Source organism: Rhipicephalus sanguineus, chromosome 3 (assembly GCF_013339695.2).
Source record: "Rhipicephalus sanguineus isolate Rsan-2018 chromosome 3, BIME_Rsan_1.4, whole genome shotgun sequence".
NCBI lineage: Eukaryota > Metazoa > Arthropoda > Arachnida > Ixodida > Ixodidae > Rhipicephalus > Rhipicephalus sanguineus.
In genome coordinates, this window is record NC_051178.1 from 144,834,933 (window position 1) to 144,858,292 (window position 23,360).

Here is a 23,360-nt window from a genome sequence, read left to right on the forward strand (position 1 = left end):
CGATCATTGAAAATATGTGGGTGTGTAATTATAAACACTGCGTGGACGTCGCCGCAGAAGACCAAAGGCTGGCTAAGTTGGATACAAGTGCCAGTGCCATGTAGTGTCGGCTGCATCATGATTCATCAGCCAATCACCCACAACCATAACCGTTTCCGTTCTATATGTCTTGCACATCTATGTCACATGTTCAGTGTCGAAATTAGTGGTCTCCTAGGTGAGACAGCTGCAAGTTCTCTCTACCATGTCTGTATACCATGTCTGCTTACCAGTGTGTAAGAAATGAAGCTAAGATCAGTTTTATTAAAAGAAGGTTAGAAATGAAACCAAAATCGGTTTTATTAAAACTGGAAGAAACATTCAGAAGTAGAAAAATACATGAATCGGTTTTATTAAAATGGAAATAAACTTTCAGAAAGCGAAAAATGCGTAATTTCCAAAGGCTATACGCTTTCCTTTTCGGTAAGAAATGAAGCCAAAATCAGTTTTATTCAAACGGGAAGAAACTTTCAGAAAGCGAAAAATACGTAATTTCAATCAGTTTTATTCAAATGCGAAGAAACTTTCAAAAATCGAAAAATACGTCCTTTTCACATACGGCTCCCTGGACGCTGCCGTAATCCTCTCTGGGCTGCGCTAAATAGGCGGGACCCCCCAAAAGTGCACCGTCGAGGCTGTGACGTCGGCCTATGTACTCCCGCGCACAGCCTAGCATGGCGGCGTTTTTTCTCTCCTGTGAAAAAGGTCTATAGGCTTACCTTTTTGTTAAGAAATGAAGCCACAATCAGGTTTATTAAAACGGGAACAAACTTTCAGAAATCACCTTTAAAGGGACACTAAAGAGAAACAATGAATCGGCCTAGATTCATAAATTGTGCTTTGAGAACTCTAATGTCGTTAATTTCACCATCATAGGTTTATTAATGGTGGAGAAAATCAAGTTCAAAGTATCATTTTTTAATTTTGCGCCGAAATCTCCCCGTGTGACGTCACGGATTTCAAAGTGTATTTATCGTATTTTGGCGCCATTGGTTCAAAAAGGTTACCCCAAACTTAGTATATTAAGTCCGTGGCCCCCTCAGAGGACAATGTACTTCTTTTTTACCGATTAGGAACTACGTAGTCCCAGTAGGCGCCATCAAAACGTATGACGTCATGGCGAATGGTGCGGAAAATTCAAGGTGGCGTCGCCACCCACATTTTGTTTTTGCGCGCTTTCTCGCTCACTTACTAAGCGTCTTCTCACAACAAGCGTTGCGTTTTTAGTATCGTGAAAGAGTACTTTACTAATATGAGAAAAGTCGCTTTGCTCTTTAGTGTCCCTTTAAGTACATAGCCTACAGGCTTACTGTTTAGGCCGAAAGTGGTCCCAGATCGATTTCATCTGATTACGACGAAACTTTGAACAGTCAATAAATACAAGGCTTCCAAAGGCCATAAGCTTCTTTTTAGGCCGAACAGGGCCGCAAAATCGAATTGATCAAAATTACACGAAACATTGAAAAGTAAAACAAAAGAAATATTTCCCAAGGCTAATCCTTGTGTCCTTAATTTTAAAATTACGCATGACAATAATGTACAGACCAATTTGTAAGCACTGTTGGCTGTGCCGTTCCGGTAGCCGAGTCGCTAAGGCGTCATACTCGAAACCGGAGAGGCGGTGGTTCGAGTCCCGTGCCGGGGAGGTTATCGCTTAAGAGAGAAAAAAAGGTAAGGCTTTGATTTCTTAATGGATGCGTTTGCGGCAATAGGGTTCCTGGAATAAGAGATCCTCCCACCTATAGCGACATTGACATTCGATTCTTTTTAGGTTTCATCGCATATTCGTGGAACCGATATCTTGCGCGTTGTTACTGGTACCCTCGCCGCAGCAGTGGCGAGACGCTTGTGCGTCTGCTTCCACTACGGGAGGTACCGGGTTCGATCCCCAGTGCCGGCCGGCCGGCCACCCACCGGTTTCCAATGGGTACGAGCGGGCTTCGGGGTGGTGCTCTACAGTGCCGCAGTGGTGCGAAGGTTAAGACGCTTGGAGGACTCGCTGCATGCGAACTTTTATATACAGGCCTCGCCGGCCTCTCTATTGCGTTAAAGGTTCGGTCTGTACATTATTGCAACCATTGGTTGAAACGATACACCTACGATGACATCATTGTATGCGGAGCACCGGCAGTGCGATTCGAACCACCAGTCTTTCGGGCACAAACGGCATACCTGTATGGCTTTGGTTTTTCTCAGCGAGGCTGCCAGCAGGATTCGAACCAGCGCCCTTTCAGTTGTGAGCCGAACGCTTTACCATCTCGATCGGCTACAACCGCAGTACAGAGACCAGTGTTTATAAGTTGCTCTGCACATTATTGTAGCGCATACGTGAACATTAAGCGCTGTGCTTGCGTGTTAATTCCCACGTAAATTCACAGCTTCAAAAACAAAATCCGGTGTCATTTATGACCAGTACGGTTAGGCTATAGCCTCTGGAAATCTTGAATTTCTGCATTTCTGAAAGTTAATTGCGTCGCATTCTGATGGAATAGATTTTGTGTGAATTTTTGACTGAAAGCATAAAATGCCTTTGGCAGTCTTGAGTTTCTGGATTTTTGAGTTTCGTCGCATTTTGAGAAAATCAGTTTGAAGGTAGAAGAATCGTCTAGTCGGCTCTTAGCAAAGAAATTCTGCAGTGCGAGCAAAGAAGGACTAGGTGGGACACATGAACACAGGACGAGCGCTCTCTGTTGAACATTTCATCACAAAATGCGCGATATACTTTTTGCAGGAGCCGCGCCCTCACTGGCTGGCTTCATAGCACCACATTATGCGCATTAGTGATGCGCCTGTCCCATCCTGTGCTCTTGAAATGCAGCCGCCTTCGCGCAGCCCAAGAGGAGGATCATCGTCTGCACAACAAAACCACATGCTCGCCTGCTTCTCGCTTCCTGCCTGTCCTGCCTTGCGCATGTTCAGTCGTCGGGCTGACGAGTGGACGTTCAATGAATTGTTGTCCGTTCTTCTGTGAAACCTATTCCTTCATTGGTTTAACCTACGGACGGGATGCAAATGTGTGGAGTGGCAGATGGCGTACTGAAACGACGCGTGCGCAGGGTTCCCCATTAGGGGGTACAAAGTTTCATAGTAGCATCCCCCCCCCCCCCCCGCGTTGAACGAGCCCAAACGACAACATGCTTCACAGCGGATGAAAAAAAAAAAAAAAAACATGGAGCGCTGACGTGCTTCTCACAATGGCCCGCCTTTGGTCCCTAGTTAACCGGCAGTAAAGATGAGAAGTAAAAAGGTCTTGAAATGCAACATTAGGGGTTATCGTTCAAAACCTGCGCGGCCGTAACTGAGTAAACGTATCGGGCAGACTTTGCCCCCCCGCTCCCCCCCCACCCCCACCCCCCTATCTCCCTCGTGCGCACGCCTATGCCCCCGGAGAAAGAGCCGGTCAGGCTTTGAAACGTCTGGAATTTTAAATGAAAACTTAGTTAAACTTTTCTTTCGATTTAATCTCAGTTTTTCCTTTGAACTATAGCGCACACGTGGTCACCGTTTTTACTGTGAATCAGGGTTGCCAATGGTGGCTACTTTTCGCCAAATTGGCGAATTTGAGAGACCCGTGGCGACCTAAAATTATGAATGGCGACTTGGCGAATTTTTGGCGATTTTCGGCTTAGGTCTCCACTGAGTTATGCATCCTAAGATCAGTGTCTTCCCAATGAATGAGCGGCAACATTCTCTTTTTTCTTGGTTTTAAACCCACGAGTAGAATGTGCACATTACGCGTCATTCGGTTTGTCCGTCCTGTAACTCCTGTGCATCTCCTCAATTCGTCTAGATGCAGGAGGTACTGGAACGTCCCCCGGCGACATTTTAGCAAAATGTAAGTCAGCGGACTGCCTTGAAAAGCGCGAGGCGGCAGTGTCTATAAGTTTATGGCTTTAGGTGTTTTAAGCTTCTCTAAAGTTTCGCTTCTGAAGGGGCTAGACGATGGGTTGGCCACGTGTTCCGACCAATTGTTCCGCCAAAGCTCCAAATGTTCTGAATCGCTTGGCGACTTATTCACTGTTGCGGTACCCCCAATTCAGCTCGCAAGGACTGCTTTGGAATAGCGAAGAGAGGCGGATACACGGCTATTCGTGCAATAAAGAATATTTATTGAGGCATTTTCCACTGTTTTCGGTGAGCGTGTGCAATGAAAACAATTGCTATATAACATTTTACTTTGTCAACCTGATCATTAATAACGCGTCGGATTGACGCGTGTAGATATAGGCGACTATAAGAAAGGGTCGGTGGTGTCCGGTATCATATTAGTTCACAATGAAAAGGTGTAAGACTGCTGTAAGAATTCTGTCGTGTTACCTTCAATAAACCTTTTAGTCATTTTATTTATATAAGGGTACGTAAAGCTGTCTACAAAGAACGCTTTCATTGTTTTCGCCCAGGGTTTACTACACTTTTACCTTTGAAACGAGCGGACAGGGATGGAATGAGATCATGAGCGTTTCATTCATTCATCCTCGCGCCACCACGCACATCTTGCGGCTAGTCGGAAAAGCAGCACTATGCACTCACATGGTGAAGCGGGCGATACGACTGGCATCGAGAAATGTCAATATAATTTCAGGGTCTTGGATGGTACTGTATTCTACGGGGCTATACGTGAGGGGAAATTTTTATTACTAGGTTTGCCACACATATCTAGAATGGCGACTTTTTTGGCGAAATTTGTAAAAAAAAATGGCAACTTTTGGCGACTTTTTGCTCGTCGTTTGGCGACATTTACTAGAAAGTCAGTGGCAACCTTGCTGTGAATATACTGCATTGGAGTGGGTCGTGAGCTAAAGGTTCTGTTATGGTCCATGTTTGTTTGTTCCAAAAGCTTTTTTCAAAACAACGGACAGGGCTTTGCGAGACTGCTTTATCCATATGGAGCACTTCAAGCAAATGAAAAAAAAAAAAAAAAAAGAACGAGATAACAGTCGGGTGTTTTCGTCTTTTTTTTTTCTACTTGTTTATTTCCTATTTCCCTTCAACCGCTGGAAATGCACGAGGTGTCGAAATTTCAACTCGCCTAGCTGTCCGCTGTAAGTACCGCTTAGAGACACATCTTTTAATATGCTGTGCAATGGTGTAGCCAGAAGTTTGTTTCGGTGGAGGCGCGTCCTTGATCAGAAGTGGGGCGGGGCAGGCAAGTAGTCGAGTGTCATTTTGTGCTCTATCCCACTGCAGAAAGAAATTTCGGAAGGGGCACGTGCTCGGTGTGCCAGCTTCTGGCTACGCTACTGATGCTGTGTGCACGCAGTGCTCACACTGACCCTCGGTCCTTTCTACCCTCCTTTGTCTTACGCACATTGTAGGGTAGAAAACCGGACGTTCGGCTGGTTTGCCTTCCTCTTCTTATTTACTCTCTCTCAGTCTCTCTCGCAGCCTTTAACGAACACAGTCTTGTTGCCCATGCTGGGTACGCGCACGTCACTTGGCAAAGCAACCCTCGATCGTTGCCACAGATGACTAAGCGCACATTGTCACATGGGCATGGACAGCACATGGACAGTGCTTGGCTTGTTAGAGTAGCCACCGAATCAGCTGCTCGTTCTCGGTGCTTTCCTCCTCTTGACTTGCACAGCAACTGGCGCCGATGGCAAGACTGTAGCCCGGCAGAGCTTGCCCAGCAGTTCCACCTGCACCTCGCTTCCGGGAATGGCGAGGTACATTGGGAGGTAGGCCATCGCAAGGCTCTGCTCAGCCTGGACTCCGTAAGATCCGGAAGTCGTGTACCCGACCACCTGCAACAAAGGTGTACAAAATGGCCGGTTGGGCACGTACGTCATATGCAAGCGAAGAAATTTCGAGTGCTGCGGATTTCCAGCGGTTGCTAAGTAAGAATTTTTGAGGAGGCAGGCATAAGCTTCCGACTGGTGAATTAACGAAAGAAGGGGAATGGATCAAAGGGCTCGTTTATTGTTAGACACGACCATATAAGGCCAACAGGTAGTCACACCAATGAGGACACAGGAGGCGTTATTGTAGTGTGTAAATGAGTAATTATGAGATTTACCACACACTTACTACATGCATGCCTCAGTTATTTGTCTCGTGATAAGACTTTCGTTCTTTGTATTTACGATAATTCTGACCTCGGAGGTCGAGGTTTTGCATTGTTGCATCGATTTTGCATACGTATCATAATTATCATGAGATATATGTCTATGCGTGTGTGTGCATGTGTGTGATGAGTGGCACTAAGTACCTATATAGGACTACATACCCACTCCACTACTGCTACGATATGCATGAGCTATATAGAAAGGTTACGGGAAATAATCATTACCACTTTGCCTTGGGATATGGTCTCAGGGGCAGAGAGATTGTAATCAATGTTATGCCGCTTAGATTTACTGTATACAGGGCGCACTAGAGCACCCGATTTTCCTCGGACATGTCGCATCGTCGCATTTCTCGGAAAAGTTTCATGCTCGGAAACAGAACGTCGTGAGCGAAATTTTTAGAAATGGCGCCACGCTGAGAGTTTTTGGCCTTTGGAATCGTGAACAGATATATTCAGCTGTAAATTAAGCTGATTATGAAATCCTGACTTCCTTGAGGCGTATAGCTTCAATTATTCTTTTTTTAGCAAGACGTGACTGACGGGCTTGCTGGTTCGAGACTATAGCAGACGAAAAATATTGAGCAGCCATACTTCCCTGCGTGAAAGTGCATGACCAATGAAGCCGTAGCACATAACACAACGACATGTGCGTTAATATGAAAGCCCCTAAACTAATACCGGCGACTAATAAGAATAAACATAAAGTGAAATATATATATATATATATATATATATATATATATATATATATATATATATATATATATATATATATATATATATATGTCCTGGATCCGATGGGATTTGGACCTGCGCCTTCTGCGTCAGTCGAGTACTTTACCACAGTGTCACGCATGTGCTTGAAACCCCTTCGCAACAAGGCCCTATACAGGCATGATGTCTGGCAAGGAATTGCATTACCATGTGTAATATAGCGTGACAGAAGAGCAAAATAACAACCAGGCATCGCGCAACGCTAATTGTGCAACATGTGTGAGATTTAAAGCTTCCCACCCACTACAAAGGGCTCAACCATAATTCTTCATCGACATCAGTCACAAGCAGCACCAACAAAGTGCACATACTGCCTTACAGATGTATAGCGGGTACATTGCTTATCCGCAGAAATACGAATAATGGCATAGAGGGTGCTTCCCTACTTCACAAAAATTACGATTTGTGGCGTAGTTGATACCTTGCATGTGTACTTGTGTGAGCTTCCCCAAGAGAGTTTCGAACGGGCTCTAGAAAGGCCGCTCTTCGAGCTTTCGCTGTGACTGCGCTGCGCGCATGCCTGGCGTTTTTTTTTTTCTTCTTTTTTTTTTAAACAGCGAAGCCGTTTAAGCCGAAGCTTAGGCCATTCGGTGTGCACAGAAAAACCTCGCCGAGCGATGACGTCACCATGCGTCACCTAGCAACGCGTTTTAGGAAGGAAAGGAGGTGGAGAAGAAATAAATAAAACGAAATAGAGATTCTTGGCGCGGCGGTATTCGAACCCGCGTACCCACGGTCCGAAGGCGAGCGTCGTAACCACTCAGCTATCCAGGCACGGTAGCAAAACAAGCATTTATGGGAACCATATGATTGCTTTGCTATGAGCGAGAGAAAGAGAAAAAGAAAGAAAGAGAAGCAGAGAGAGGGAAAGAAAGAGAGAGCTAGAAATAGAAAGAAACAAAAAGAGATAGAAAGCATAGCATAGCCATGTATACATAGCAAGGGAGAGGGAAAGGGAAGTGAGAGTGAGGAGGAGAGAAAGGAGGATGGGAAGGCCACTAGCTCCGCTGTTTCCACTGTCTTCGCACCAGTAGTGCGTAGCTGCTCCAATTTTTAAATCAGAAATCTATGTTGCGCAAACACGCGTCAATGCAGTGCGCGATTTACCAAGTAGAGCACGTTTTTAAGCGAGTGATAGGCCTGCATAACGCGAGGTGTTACATGGCAGGAATATGTCTGACCGACACGCGCGAAGGCCTCGTTGGTGCACTGTCAACAAAGAATGTGACAAGTTTTCAAGCAATGTAGCGACAAACCTCATTGCTGAACACACCTTTATTTAGAGCCTGCAGAGGGAATAGTATACGCCCGGCTTGTTAAGCGCAATAATGCGCGCTGTGAACTTTCTTTTTGCGATGCACTTACCTTGTCTGAACACCAGACGGACTCGTTGCCTTCCGGATCAACGTCCTCGGCGTCGACGGTGAGATGAACCAACTTCCGCGTCAGTCCTTCACGCAGGATTTCCTGAAGGGCTGCCTTCCCTACAAAGTCTGCAGGTTTCTTCATCCTGACGAACGGTCCAAGACCAGCTTCAAATGGGTTGGTGTCAACGGTCATCTATGAAAACATAAAAAAAATCATGCCATGTACATGCATGAAAAGGGAGAATTAACGAAATATAATCACGGGAGAATTGTTAAAGCAGTTACCGTTGTTGTTGTCGGGGGTTGCAAATTATGGCTATATGCCACCTCACAACTAGCTGGTTGGCAGTTCCATCTTGGCCTTCGTCGGTTGATCGATGGAGGACGCAGGCGTGCTCGAAAACAGATCCCATAGAGCAAACTAACTAACTAACTAACTAACTAACTAACTAACTAACTAACTAACTAACTAACTAACTAACTAACTAACTAACTAACTAACTAACTAACTAACTAACTAACTAACTAACTAACTAACTAACTAACTAACTAACTAACTAACTAACTAACTAACTAACTAACTAACTAACTAACTAACTAAAAAAGTAAAAGCATAGTAAGCGTCTTGTTTACTTACGTCAGCGCCCCAAAGCCTGAAAGCCTTTCTCGATGCGCAGGCTGTTCAAAGCGTACGTCCCGAAATCTGTGATGTCGTAGGGTTCGCCGAATCGGAGCAGTTGACTGTACAGGGCGGCGGTGTGCTTTCGGTCGTGATAGAGTTCCCATCCAAGTTCACCTAAAGTGCACAAAAGAAAACAAAAGTGCAACGCCGGTTTGTAAACTGTTCGGCTGAGAGAGTTCGTGCAGTTAATAGGATTGAACGATTTACCGTGGCGTTCACTTCTTTAAACAGGGAACTCATGAACGAAAATAGACTTTTATGCCTTCCCCAATTGGAATGGCGGTCAGCACCACGCGCGACACATGCAGCTGTGTCGATACACTAAGCAGTTTTGGAATAGCGTACGCAAAGATAGCGCTCGTTGGGTACGCACGCTACTTCCGTCACTTAACGGGAGTACGCAAGATGATAGCGTACGACGCATGCGCAGTTGCGACAAACGCTAACGCAAAGCTTTACGCACCCTATTCTAAAACTGCCTATTAACACTCCTGCTATCTGTTCGATGTGCGCAGTTAAACTAGACGCTTGACAGTCGCCTGTTACCAGAACTAAAGATGCCCAAACTCGTGCTCGTAGCGCGGATCGTAGCGCATAGGCGTGCGCAGGATTCTCTGTTAGGTGGAGCCAAGTTTGATCGCAGCGCCTGCCCCCCCCTTTCTAACTAAATTCTGAGAAAAAATCACACCATCTCCCGCTAAAGGGGATCATGAGGCGATGCGAAGCAGCGTTTCGGCATGTCGAGCCCGCGTTTCAGAGGGGGGAGGGGACAGGGGGAGTGGAGAGGGGGAAAGAGGGTGGAAAGGGAAAGGGGAGAGGAGTGGAGAGGGGAATGGGAAAGAGAGAGGAGGAGTGGAAAGGGAAGGGAATGGAGAGGGGAAGTGAAGAGGGGAATGGGGGAGGGGAGGTGTGGGGAGAGGGTTTGCGCATGCGCAGTAAGGGTGGTCACGCCGCACACCACCACCGCCACCACCACCGGATTGAACTCCGCCGTAAGATGCTTCGCATCTAAAAGCTTCGTAATGAAGCGACGACGTTCTTCTCACAGCGGTTTGCCGCGGGTCCCCGGCTTTCCATGGATGACATGGGAATCAAAACGTTCTTGGAATGCAGCATCACGAGTACGGCGCCCATTATCGTGAAAAACCTGTATGGCCATAACAATGCACTTTAAACAATGACGGAGCAGATACGATCGAGTAGAGGTATGGCGCAAACTTGGTGTCCCCCTTATATGATAGACCCCGCCACCGAACCCCTCTGTGTGCACATGGGCGCGGAAGCCTTATCTGCGCACTGCCCATCTTCCTACCGTCCACAGCCCTCTGACTTATGCCTGCTACTATCTTTCGCCTGATGTCACAGAATTGCATATGTGTTTAGTTCGTTGTTATTGCTACCTTCATTTTTCATTCCCATTTCCTTGGTCTCTTGATCAATGCTGATGTTCAGCCTTGTTGGTGTGACAATGACTGCAGGACACTTGAAGGGCAAGGACAAGTCCTTCAAGCGCTTTGCAATACTTGCTCTCTACTTGCTATCTTAGTACGGCTTCGGATTGCGTCCCTGTTCCATTGTGTATGCTTCACTGCCATACATTATGTATGCTGAGCTGCATAGCCTACTTGTACGACGGCGAAGCATAAAGTTGATTCTTATGGTATTCGTACAAGACTGTTACCTCCTTATGGGTCATTATGTGCTTCTGATGCATTGCGATATGGTAAAATGTACCGATGAAAAGTTCATTAAGGCGAAAGCCTTAGATGCCTCATCAAACGCGAAATTTGACCGCCGCCGTCCCGCGACGGCGGCGTTAGGGTCGAGTAATGCAAAAAAATCATCTCGTGATGACGTCACCACATGACGTCACGGATCACCGAAATTTGTGACGTCATCATGACGCCACACACATTGGCGTGACGTCCTGTCACGTGACGCAAAGTCGCACGATGCCGCCATCCCATGACATCGTAGCTTGGTCAGAGGTTGGCCGATCACGGAGGCTGTGCAAAACCAGGTGAGGGGCTTCCTATCTTGGAAGCTTTCGGAGGGTGGCGGGGCAGGATCAATATATCGACTGAGAAAAAAAAGAAGATGGCTTTCGCCTTCGAGTCGTCTTAGGTGAATGCAAGGGACACCGTGAGTTTTCCGCTTCATCTAAATTCAATGCAATTACTTTTTGTTTCAATGGTAATGTGCGCTGTAGCGCACGCTGGAAATTAAATACGTATTAACTTTAATGGCAGCACTTTTCCTCAATAAATGTTCTCTTTTCTTTCTTCTTTTACGCCACAACTTAATTAAGTACGATCCGTTTTATGTACAATATTGGTAAGAAACCTAAGTGTCCAACTCACAAAGTACGACTATATCAATATTTTTAATGTGAATGCACACACGCTTTTGCTATAAGGTGTTTATTTTTTTTTTGCAAAAAAAGAAAAATTAAAGAAATATCTCTATCAAAAAAAAAAGTAGAGCTGTGCGAATAGCAAAATTTTGGGTGCGAAGCGAATTCGAATATTGAAGTGTGAGTGCGAATCGAATCGAATATTTTTCTAATATTTCTCAAATATTTCTAGAATATTTTTCGAATACTTCGAAGCGAAATTGCAGAAAAAAATTTAGAGAGGATTCCTAAGCATATTCTTATGAGATAGCAACATGAAAGTGTTTCATAGTTGTCTTATCAAGAATGAGGCAATGTAGAGGCCGAATTGTATTTATGTACATGATTTGGTGCAACCAAAGTGTTGCCGACGACACTTTACACGTGATAGGCAAAGATGCCATTTCCTCAGCCTCTCCTCCTCTTTCAACTTCTGTGGAAGCCTAACTGATGTGGCGGACAAGGGTGTGCTCCCTTCAAGTCCGGAGTTCCAAATTTGCCTCGTAGACGTCAATATATAAGAACATCTGAAATTTTGGATGCTAAAAAGCTTCGGCTTCCGATTTTTTGGACATCCTGCCCAAATTTCAGGTCTAAAACAGCATTAATTGAGCCCCACCTCCGCCACATCTTTCATCTCCATGTTGGAACCAGCGTTTTCTTGAGTTAATACATTTGCGACCATAGCGGAGCTTGAAAGGCAGCTTTACCTCAATACCGGGGTGTGATGAGGTGAAGTATATTAAAAACCTTGGGACCACTTCCAATCAGACGTTGACTGTGTCTTGGCTAAGTTCGACCGTAACGGAGCTTGAAAGGCAGCTTTGCCGCAATGCGAGATTGTAATGAGGTGAAGCATATTAAAAATCTGAAGGAGTCACTTTCAATCGGACGTTGACTGTATTTGTTAACACGAAAGTGTTTTATGCCGGGGTCCACCAAGTACATCCGTCACGGATATGACGTTGATAAAATGGACGCCAACGGGTGATAAAGAAAAAAACCAAGAAAAAGATACCCCGCTGGGAATCGAACCCACGACGTTGCGGCCGCGACGGCAAGTGCCCGACGCTCGGGAGATGCTAGACACGGCGCGAACGCGCCTTATATCTTTCACACATTCTTTCGCGGCGGGCGGAGCTTTAGGCGGAGCGGTGCCGCCGTCTGTGAGATGTGAAAAGAAGTAATGCTTCACGATCGACACTTACTAGCGCTTACTCCGAGATTGAAGAGGAGGAGGAGAGGTTGAGGAAAGGAAAAGGCGCAACTTCTGCAACCCTAATTGGGAGCACGGCTCAGCGCCTGTAGGGGAAAGGGGGAAAGGGAGATAAAGATGAGAAGAGGGAGGAGAAGGAGAGGAGGAATGCTGTCCATGACCGAGGACGCGGCGGGCGGCTACTATAGCCGGTTGGCCAGTCCAGTGTCCTCAAGGAAGCGAAGAACCGCCTTGAAAACCTGGGTGTGGTGCTTTGCAGGGAAAAGGAGGTCCCTCTGTGTAGCCGCGGGAATACCCTAGCGACGGAGTGCGGCGAGCAAGGCAGCTCGTTGTGCTTGAAGCGCTGGGCACACACACAACAGGTGATCAATTGTTTCGTCTGCCCCACACGCACTGCACGCAGGTGACGAAGCTCTGCCGAGCCGATGACGTCGTGCCGCAGGCCAGGAGCAGCCGATGCGTAGACGCAGTAGAAGGGACCGCTCCCTCCTGGAGAGGCGCCTGTCAGGCAGCTGGGTCCTCCGAGATTGCACGCGATATCGGAGGTCATGGTTAAAGCGTCTCGATACCAGAGAGGTAGACTGGCCGCGCTGGCGTCGCCGAGGCATCCTTGACGCAGTTACGTTCTTTGCCTTTGGCTTCGTGTTAGCGTGCGTCGGCTCATCGGAGTAGTGCAGCTTCCACGTGCACCAACGGGATTTGCGAGAGCAGCGACTATCAAAACTGCTGCAATATGCGTTGCAGAAAGGACGCGATTTCGACGGGCGAATGTCGTGCCTTGGTAGAGCGAGAGCAGCGCCTGCGAGACAGAGGCCAGTGGGACGCACGCGTTTGCGGCTCAGGCTACGAACCTCTACCTCCCGTGTTGCTGAAGCGCAGTGTGTGTTATGTATGCATGAGCACAGGCGTCGGCTACCCATTACTAGAAAGCGCACACCGTGCCGTTTCTCTCCTTAATTGATGACGCTTTGAAGAAGTGCATACCGGGTACCAGTGTTGATTATGAGCTTGTTGATATCATCCTTACGCGGGATTCACGATTCGATGTGTCCAAGTATATGTTCACACCATCAGCTACCACATCGGTTTAATCATGATCATGGGCGTTAGTCGTCGCGATAGAGACATGCTGTCAACATGGGTGCATCCACGTCAAACGGTGCTAGAGCTGCCAAACACGAATAGACATTGTAGAAGCTCTCATATATCACTACACAATAAGCACTACTTCTGTGAAGACACGTTTTCACTTTCGTGTTATACCGATTCCTATGACGGAGGGATCAGCCATGTTTTTTTTTTGGGGGGGGGGGGAAGTTCGAATAGTTCGAATAGTAAAATTCTAGTGCGAATCGAATCGAATAGCAAACACTATTCGAAAAAATATTCGAAATTTCGAATATTCGTCCACCCCTAAAAAAAAGTTTTTGTAAAGTGTGCACCACCGCATGCATGTAATTCGTGAGGTGAAGCGGCTGTTAGAGGTACCGCTCTTCAAGGATCGAACAAGGTCAATTCCTTGGATCGAATTCATAAACGTTTTGCGCCTTAAATGCTCTTTGCAATTGGTCACCACGTTTCGCTAACAATATGGGCAGCATCAGGATTGACTGAAATTTTTTCTTACGAACGGTTCTAGTGCAATAATTTGGTTACGATGGAATTTCGGCATTGTTTCGTACGAGCCCGTGCTTACGAACGGGGCAAAATATGAATGACAAGTAGACGCAGAGAACCCTAGTCCCACTCACCTGATGCTTCAGGGCCCACTTCACAAAAGCATACCTTACGTTGCATTTTTTTTTTTTCGTAAGCGAAAATATAAGCCCATCCCGATCCTGGTCATATTATTGGCGAAACTGGTTGGCCGATGGCACAAAATGCACTTACGTACGAAAATACTACTCGTGAATTCGGCCCCAAATGATTCTTGAGTTGCAGAGAGGATAGGCTTACCGGTGTAGGATACCCGCAAGGCGGTCACAGGAATACCAGAAACGCTGATCTTCCTGGCGTGCAGGAATGGAAATTTGTCGTCACTCAGCGGTACGTCCGTGAGTGACGCCAACACGTTGGCCGAATGCGGACCCGCTATGCCGAGCGCTGCTACACTCTCCGTGACGTTGTCAATCTTAACGTCTTCCATCTTCCAGAGCCTAACGTGCTCGTCCATCCACCTGCACCATAAAAGTTGGTGAACTTTTGGCACCAGAAGGAAGGAAAACGAGAGAGAGGAAAGACAGGGATGTTAACCAGTTTGGCATAACCGGTGTGCTACCCTGCACAGGGGGAAGGGATGGGGGAGATTGAAAGAAGAGTAAAGAAAGAGAGAAAGAGAGGGGAACACACACGCACACACATAAATTCACAGCGCAAATATTGGTATCTCTTTTGGTTAGGATGGTGATACTGCCCGACAGTCCATGCTATGTTGATCTAAGTGAACTTATTCTTTGCAAGGTAATGTCAGACGTTGTGTGCCTGTTAATCTAGTATTCGTCGAAATTGGGTAGGATTTATGATGTGCACCTCCAATTCACTTCACCTAACGATAACGATGAATATTTATTACAAATATGTTTAGCGGGAGGTCGGCATCAAATTCGTGACATGCGACTCGTTGATCGACATTGTGAAATGGCCACGTATGCGTCTATAGGAACGTCCAATGCCAAATATGCATGCCACCGGTAGTTTTCTTTTTTTTTTACTCTGTACATCTCGCGTTCACCACCTCTACACAATACGTCTCAGAAGGTTTCACCTCTTGTTACGCATACGAGGATGTTCGTCTGACCTAGCCAACTTATGAAAACTTTATGAATACTTCTAGTTCGAGGTGTCTTTGCGCCTATGGAAAGGACGGAGAGTCACGAGCGCGCTTAGCATGAACACGGCAGCGCGTGCCACACGGTGCTATCAATGACACCTACCTATACCAACACGAAGCTCCGCACATGCGCTGTTCATTTTCGACGTGATTATCTTTCTATCGCGTGCATCGCGTCATCGATGAGCGCTTTACTTCGACGAAGGTGCGCTCGAACAGCGCCTCCTAGGAGGTGTCTCGCCGCTAATGCACTGCGCATGTTCTGAGCCTCGCGTTTGTGCGGGTAGGCGACACCAATAGCACTGTACAGCTAAATTATTCCATATACAGTAACCCTACCTTACTGTATATACAGTAGTTCTCTGCGGGGGAATATACAAGAACTCGCGGCACGCACTCCCGTGTTCACACTAAGCGTGCTAACGACGGTACACTAATGAAATTAACGGTTATGGGCGATGAAAAAGAAAAATACAGAAGGTGATGGTAAAAGCAAAGCTAAATACGTCACAAAATTTTCGGTTATTTGTAGCAACCTTGCCTCAAGTCGTGCAGCTCCGAGCCGGATCCCGTGATGATCAAGTAGCGATTTTCCTCCAGTCTTGTCACCGTCACCTCGGCGTAGACTCTGCCTCTGGGCGTCAGCATGTGCGAGATGTTGATGGAGTTCACCTGCGCGCAATTGCGAAGACTAGCACCTTTGTCGAGGGCTGTACGTATGGCTCAACGCAGCTGCTCAATTCAGATCGCGATGGAAAAGCCCGCTTTTGTCCTAAAACAAAAAGACATCGCGAGTTGCTTCCTGCTTACAAACGAATACTTGCGTGTGCAATAGGAAAACAGGGCGCTTGATTCAAACTCAGGTTTTCGATCAGATCTGTTGTTAATCGTGTTTGAAATTATATACTGACGTTTCGCAGAGGAGGACAATATTCCCAAATCTTGTCTATCTGCGCATTTGCGAATAAAATGACTACATATACTCAACAGATGGAATTAAAAATAGAAATTTTGGATATAAATTAATCAGGATACATGCTTAGCTTAACATTTGTTCATCTATGCGCACCAAAAGTACCCACGCTTGTTTAATAATAGTATCTGGGGGTTTAACGTCCCAAAACCACGATATGAATATGGCAGACGCCGTAGTGGAGGGCTCCGGAAATTTCGATCACCTGGGTTTCTTTAACGTGCACCTAAATCTAAGTACACGGGCCTCAAACATTTTCGCCTCCATCGAAAATGCAGCCGCCGCGGCAGGGACTCGATCCCGCGACCTTCGGGTCAGCAGCCGAGCGCCATAACCACTAGACCACCGTGGCGGGGCGTACCCACGCTCGTTTTCACATGTGCAACGCATATGTATGTTGAATGGATCGGTGTTATGCGTTAAACGTTAGGACGTAACCAACTTTTCCTTTAACGACAAAAAAAAAAAATCACAGTTTGCCGGGAATTGTGTACATTCAAGCTGACTCCCAAAATCTTGAACAATTTTTGCACCTTGAAGTCTCGAATACTACTTTCGCCGAATACGCTGAGCTCCGAAGTTTTGCCTCTGCCTCATAAAATGACTATACGGCATTTCCGGTTTGCCGTAAATGTACTTGCGGTTTAAACGCGACGCGTTCTGCGTCTTGCCGGAAATGCGTCAACTTACAGCTGGAAGTTTATTTGCCAGAAGCTTGTCAAGGAATCGACTGGCTCCCTTTCCAGTCACTTCGAACTTAGCGAACGGCGTCAGGTCGATGACCCCGACGTTCTCGAGGACACTGCGGCACTCCCGCTTCATTGGCTCGAACCAGTTGCTGCGCTGAAAACTGGGCTGGTAGCCGGCGACGTCACCAGGCCGCGAGAACCACGCCGGCTGCTCCCAACCTTAAAGTGAGGAAAGGCGCGCGAAGAACTAAAACACAGCGACGACGACTTATAAAAGGTTTTACATTCGACACATGGGCGCCGCCATCTTGGGCTGTTGAACGAATGTTTCTTTAATTTTGTTATGTCGTGGCCTGAAGTCATATTTATTATCCTTTAAGGGCCCTGGGTTGGGCGTTACAAAAAGGGGAGGGGGGAGCGAGGGAGTAGCGAAATATTATATATAAGGTCACGTTAATTATACAAAGAAAAATCACAGACAAAGAGACATATTAGCTTTCTACACTTCTATGGAACCGAGAAAAAAAAAGAAAAAAAAATACACACACATTGAATATATATGACGTGAGAACGTGAGTGGCGTATAGGTTTCAGTCCGGCACCAACATTTGGATAAGAGGCCTCCTTATCGTAAGGGCGCTGTTCTTTATCTCGACCTCGAGTGAAGCAAGTTCGCTTGGCGAGAGTTTATCACAACAGCACTGAGGCCTGTCCCTCTCTTGTTCTTTTTTAATTCCAAAGCCCACTAATGAGCGGTATCGCACGCGGTGAATCCACATGCTGGGCTCTTATGCTTATACATCAGGCAGCGCGATGGCAGGGCGTGTGCTTACCAGCGTGGAATCCCATCTCGGCTCCTCGCTCGACCAGCAGGTCGTGGATGCCGCTCGTTCTTTCCGTCGGCCTGCCCGCCCAGCGCTCTTCCTTTGGAAACGTGAAGCTGTTGTTCATGCCGTACGTCTCCTTCGACTTCGTGAACAGATACGACCTGTAATAGATTGTGAACAAGAGATATGAGGAAACACTTGGTTATATATGGCTTTTATTTTTGTGCTTTTTTAGCCATATTAACGTCAATTTCGACAACACAGGGTTTTGTAACTTGCACCCCAGAGCACGGTAAGCGACCATCTTTGCATTTAAAGAAAAACTATTTTTGGGGTTTTGCGTGCCAGAACAGCGACATGATTATGAGGCACGACGTAGCTTGGGTTCCAAGATACGTTTTGACAATCTGTGGTTTCTTAACGTTCACCTAAATATAAGTATGCGGGTCTTGTTGCATTTCGCCCCCATCGAAATGCGACCGCTGCGACCGGAAATCAAACCCGTGTCCTCAAGCGTAGCAGCACCAACGACTCGGCCACTAAGCCACGGTGGGTGCGTATTTGCATTCCACCGCCATTGGAATGTATATCTACCGCGACATGAATCGAACGCGCGACCTCGCGCGCAGCGGCGTAAAGCCAGTAAGGTCCAATGTAAGAAATGTGAGAAGAGTAAGTCGTTTGTTGTCTGATACGTGCAGTCTGTGAAACGTTTACGCATATCCAATGAGAGCTCTTGTGGAACCCCGCTATGCCTTCCTATGCGAACGAACCCGTTTCGCTCCGAAACAAACCTGCAGTGTGATGTTGTTGGTAATATTGACGCACCTAGTGGCCCATTTTCCAAACCGACCCGGGTCAGTTTCAATCAGGTCGTAAGGTGGTTCTCCCTTTGTCATCCACTCGGCCAGATACCGGCCCGCTCCTCCGGAGTGAATGATGCCGTACCTGGAATTTAATATTGGGAATTTACTATTAATTAAAAATTTTTACAATTATGAAATAAGTAATATCTTACACAATCATTCCGGCAAGGAATAAGCTAAGTCTCTACGGAATCCTGCGGCAAATGTGGGGTAAAAATACGTAGGAACTTATAACGAACTCGACAGGCAGGAATCTAAACATTTGTCCTACTTCGTGCCGAACTGCACTGGTCGCACCATAAACATTTGCGGCAGAAATTCCCTCTGTACAGATAGGAAATCCCATGAGTAGCGTCCTGTAATCATAATAGGGAGTTTAACCGCCGAGAGCACGAAAGAAACCAAACCAGCTTACAACACAGCGCAGAGCAGGGTTTAGGACGCTAAGATGGTTAGCGTTTTGCGTTACGCTAAGACGCTAAAATCTAAAGCTCCATACTATTACTTTATTATTCTAGTACGCTGTACTCCATGCTAAAACAGGCCGTGTTGCCGTATAGGGCAACACGGCCTATACGGCACACTCAGATTATCTCTCGCATACTCGTATTTTCTCTCATGTAAGCCTCACACCTTCTTGCTGACAAGACCATTCTTGCAATGAATGTAGAGATATGTGTCATAGTTCAGGAGTATACTGAATTGGGGGCTGGTTCGTGCATAACGAAGCGGAACAAACAACGCAACATCGAGGTGTGGTAAAGATGACAGCAGCTGCCTGTCGTCTTTACGTCCTGCTGTTGCACTGTTTATTACGCTTGTGTCATAGTGACCATGACTTTAGGTTTAAAAGAACTCCTCCAGTGTTACAGGGCATTCGTTGTAGTCATTTCTTAACTGCACTGAACACGCATTGACATAAGTGCTCACGCAAATCCGACGGCCACCCAGTAATTGGGGAAACGGGGCATGGGTCCGATGCAGGGCAGGCTGTCGGCCGTGTACGTGATGGGCCCGGACACCGTCGTGCGGATCTCGGCATTCCTCAGCGCCGGAACCAGCTCCATGGCTGACTCGATGTGCTCCGTCAGACGATCCAAGTCCGGGTTGAACAGCTCCTTCCCGAAGCCTGCGCATGCGCAGAAAAGAATCGCCAAGAACGACAGGCGCGACTTGTAGTACATTGTTCCATGCTCACACTTCCCAACTATCGCGAATGTCCCGTAAAGTTTACGAATTCGGTCTCGTTGTATACGATGTTTTACGAGACGAAGTTTTACGAAAAATAAAAAAAAATAAGGCAGCTTCGCACTAGGGGTGCCGAGCCTGAAGGAAGTGAGGAGCTGGGCGGCCTTCTTTGTTTCTTTTTATTTTTCTCTTTATTTCTTCATCTCTTGCTTTTTCTTTCATCTTTGTTTTTTTTTCTATTTCATTTTTGTATGTTTATTTCTCTTTCTTTCTTTCTCTCTCTATGTATTTCTTTGTCTTTCTTCCATTTCCTCCTCTCCATTTTTCTCTTTCTTTCTATGCTACGCTTTACTCTCTCCCCTCCTCTTTTCCCTGCTCCTCACGCTCCCTTCCCTTTCGCACCCCCTTGCTATACTATACTATACAAGGCTATGCTATTATCTGCTAGCGTGCATGGATAGCCGAGTGGTTAGGACGCTCGCCTTCAGATCGTGGGTACGCGGGTTCGAATCCCGCCTCGCCAAGAATTTCTCTCTTTATCTCTCTCTCTGTACTCGCTATGCCACCCATCAGAGTTATTCCATCCCGCGCCGGAGAAATCGGCGCACGTGTTCTGGGAGCGAGGCAGAAGATGAAGAAGAGGACTGAGAAGAAGAAGAGGACGAAGAGAGTGCGTGCCCATTCATGATGATGATAGTTTCTGTTCGCACTATCAGGCGCAACGAAAAACTTTAAGAGCTCCGCTCTTAAAAAAAGGTCATTGAATTGAGGCTGAATAAAGGTAATGATTCTGTTATAAGAGCCTACATCAGCCTACATTATTCAACACTCACCACAATTAAGTCAACACTACCCAAAGTCCTGTTTAAGTCAGGTCAGACCCTCGTGGAAATGCGTTTGCGTCGGTTTCGAATCTCGAACTAGGACCAATTTCTCGTCGTCAACTTGTAGGCTGGCTTTCCGAAAAATCCGTATAGATTTCTTTTGTCTAATACTCCGTGCTACAAACGAATGAATGACAATGTACCTACTTCACCTTGCGGGATTTTACAAAACCTATTCGCCACATCATTTGGCTAATATATGGCAGCACTGCCCGACATTTACCAATGGTAAGCCAGCCCGAATAAAACACGAGTAGCATAATGTAAAAAAAAAGAAGAAAAAATAAATCAGGAGCCCTTGTTCTATCGGGAAAATGGCGTCAAGCGAAGCTTGACGTGTGCGTGCCTGACGTACTACATTTCTTTCTCTCTCTCTCTCTTTCTTTCTGTCTTTCCCTTTCTTTCTTTCTGTCTTTCTCTTACTTTCTATCTCTCTTTCTTTCTCTCTCTTTCATTCTTTCTCTCTCCCCTCTCTCTCTTTCTGTCTATCTTTCTCTCTCTTTCTTCTTTTCTCTCTCTCTTTCTTTCCTTCTTTCTGTAGCATTGCGCAATGCTCCCTCCTAAATGTTCCCTTCCTCCATGCCTTGCCATGCCATCTGCGTGCTTAGCTGCGCAACACTTCAGTTGCTGCATGCAACAGCGACGGTCATGCCCCTCGATAACATCGATAAAAGATCAGATAGCCCTATCAGAAACAGCTGACCACCGCGAGGCCCACGATCTAGAGAGCATCAGTTATTGGAAAACGGCGCGTTCAAATACGCATGTGAATGCCTGACCACATGTACACGTTGCAGCGCGTCAGCGCGGGACTTTTTGACGCGGCGCCGCGCCCTCTCCCTATGGAGAGAGAGGCGCGCAGCTTCGCGTAGCGCTCTTTCCATAGGAAGAGGGCGCTTCGCCGCGTCTAAACGCCACGCGCTGACGCGCTGCAACGCGTACGTGTGTTCAGGACTTGAGCTCCGCACCTTCGAGGGCCTTATTTGTGTATACCCGCATTTCTGTACTCTCGTGGACCCCTCTTTTTTTTTCTGTTTTTGAGGTCACACCTACAACGACAATTTGTGAGGCAATACAAGTTTCGCTCGAAAAGACGTTGCAAGGACGTGTACAGGGGGGCACAAGGTGGTTTCTCACCGGGAGGTACCCTGCCGGTGACCCAGTCATCGCAGATCTTCATTTTGTCCTGGTGCTCGTAAGGACCAATGAGCAGGCCGTCGCGCTCTTGCCGCATGTAGAAGCCGCCTTCAAGATGCCTGAGGACGGGTATTTCCTTCTGCAATGGGAGGACGTTGTAGCAAAAATAAACAACAGTCCGACCACATGTTACACTCTGTGAACACTTGAGGGCCAGAGCCATGCTGCCAGGGCCGTAGACAAGGGGGGGGGGTTGAACCCCCCCCCCGAATTTTTTCGATTTTTCATGTGCATATATATATATACGCACACATACAAACGCGCGCACGAACAGACAAAAAGGATGGTTGAACCCCCCCCCCTCCCCGAAAAAATTTCTGGCTACGCTTCTGCATGCTGCGCACTTGGTAATGCGTTAAATTATGCAACCGGGGACGTCATCATGTGGCGCCATGATGACGACATGATGACATCACAAATGAATACGACCTGGGACTTCGTACGTCATCAGTGACGTAGGTAACGGGAATTTCTGTGCCACTTCATTCTCCATGCCGTGTTTCGCTCAAGGGTCCACTCAACGCGACACCCAAAAATTTCGCCTTAATGAAAAGGGAGTTACATTTATGATCTGCAGTTCTATGTAGAATGATGGAACAGGAATATTCGTGACGATGCCTGCATGCGTTGTATACCTTGAGATTCTTCACTTCTGGTATGGAGCTTGTAATGAAGTACTGATGGTGGATGGGAACGAGTGGAAGGTCGACGCCGGCTAAGGCGTTTACCTCGTGGGCCCAGAATCCTGCGACACGAAGAGTGCAATGTATTATTTGCCACTGCAGTAAACACACGCCTTATCAGTCCGACAAGTATGATGAGAGCACCTGCAAGGAAAATAGTGAGAGGACTCCGCTAGTCCTTGACTCAAGAACAAAAATAATGCGATAGAAGGTCGGCCGTAAACAAACCTGGCAACTGTCTCTTTTATGCGTCAAATTATTTCATCCACATTATTCCACCCATCGATCGCATTTATTTTGTAAACGTTCTCTGAACTACACCCTAAGAGAAAAACAGAGTCATTTTACTCTTTTTTGTGAGTCCTCACTTGTCGCTGACTTGTCGCAGGTGTGTCCAGGTAAGCCACACACTTTTCAAGTACTCTTAGTCAGGTGAGTCCTGACTTGTTCACTGGTCTCCCACAACATTGTATTTTTGCAAATAAAGTGAATTCAGTTAAATCCATTTTAATAAATTTATGACATCAACGGGTTCCTATTCATTGTGGTGGTGTGGCTTGTCCGATGTGAACTGTGGTTGCAGTTTTGGCTATTCACCTTAGAGAATTACATGTGTACTCCTACGACACGGCAAGTTATGTATAGTCTAGCGTTGTTCGACCCTGCAGGAATGCACCAACGACCGC

General features: G+C 46.6%; 1 protein-coding gene across 1 annotated transcript in view; it reads right to left on the minus strand.

The window, feature by feature from the left end:
* Positions 1–4,999: 4,999 nt before the first annotated feature.
* LOC119387354 (dimethylglycine dehydrogenase, mitochondrial-like) overlaps positions 5,000–23,360 on the minus strand; it is a 31,976-nt gene continuing 13,615 nt past the window's right edge. Inside the window, 12 exon segments of the mRNA XM_049413493.1 lie at positions 5,000–5,783; positions 8,246–8,440; positions 8,885–8,905; positions 8,907–9,037; positions 14,488–14,714; positions 15,909–16,039; positions 17,031–17,248; positions 17,863–18,017; positions 18,685–18,804; positions 19,653–19,851; positions 21,932–22,070; positions 22,627–22,736. Of these exon segments, the coding sequence (XP_049269450.1) occupies positions 5,580–5,783; positions 8,246–8,440; positions 8,885–8,905; positions 8,907–9,037; positions 14,488–14,714; positions 15,909–16,039; positions 17,031–17,248; positions 17,863–18,017; positions 18,685–18,804; positions 19,653–19,851; positions 21,932–22,070; positions 22,627–22,736 (1,850 nt within the window). The 3' untranslated portion in view covers positions 5,000–5,579.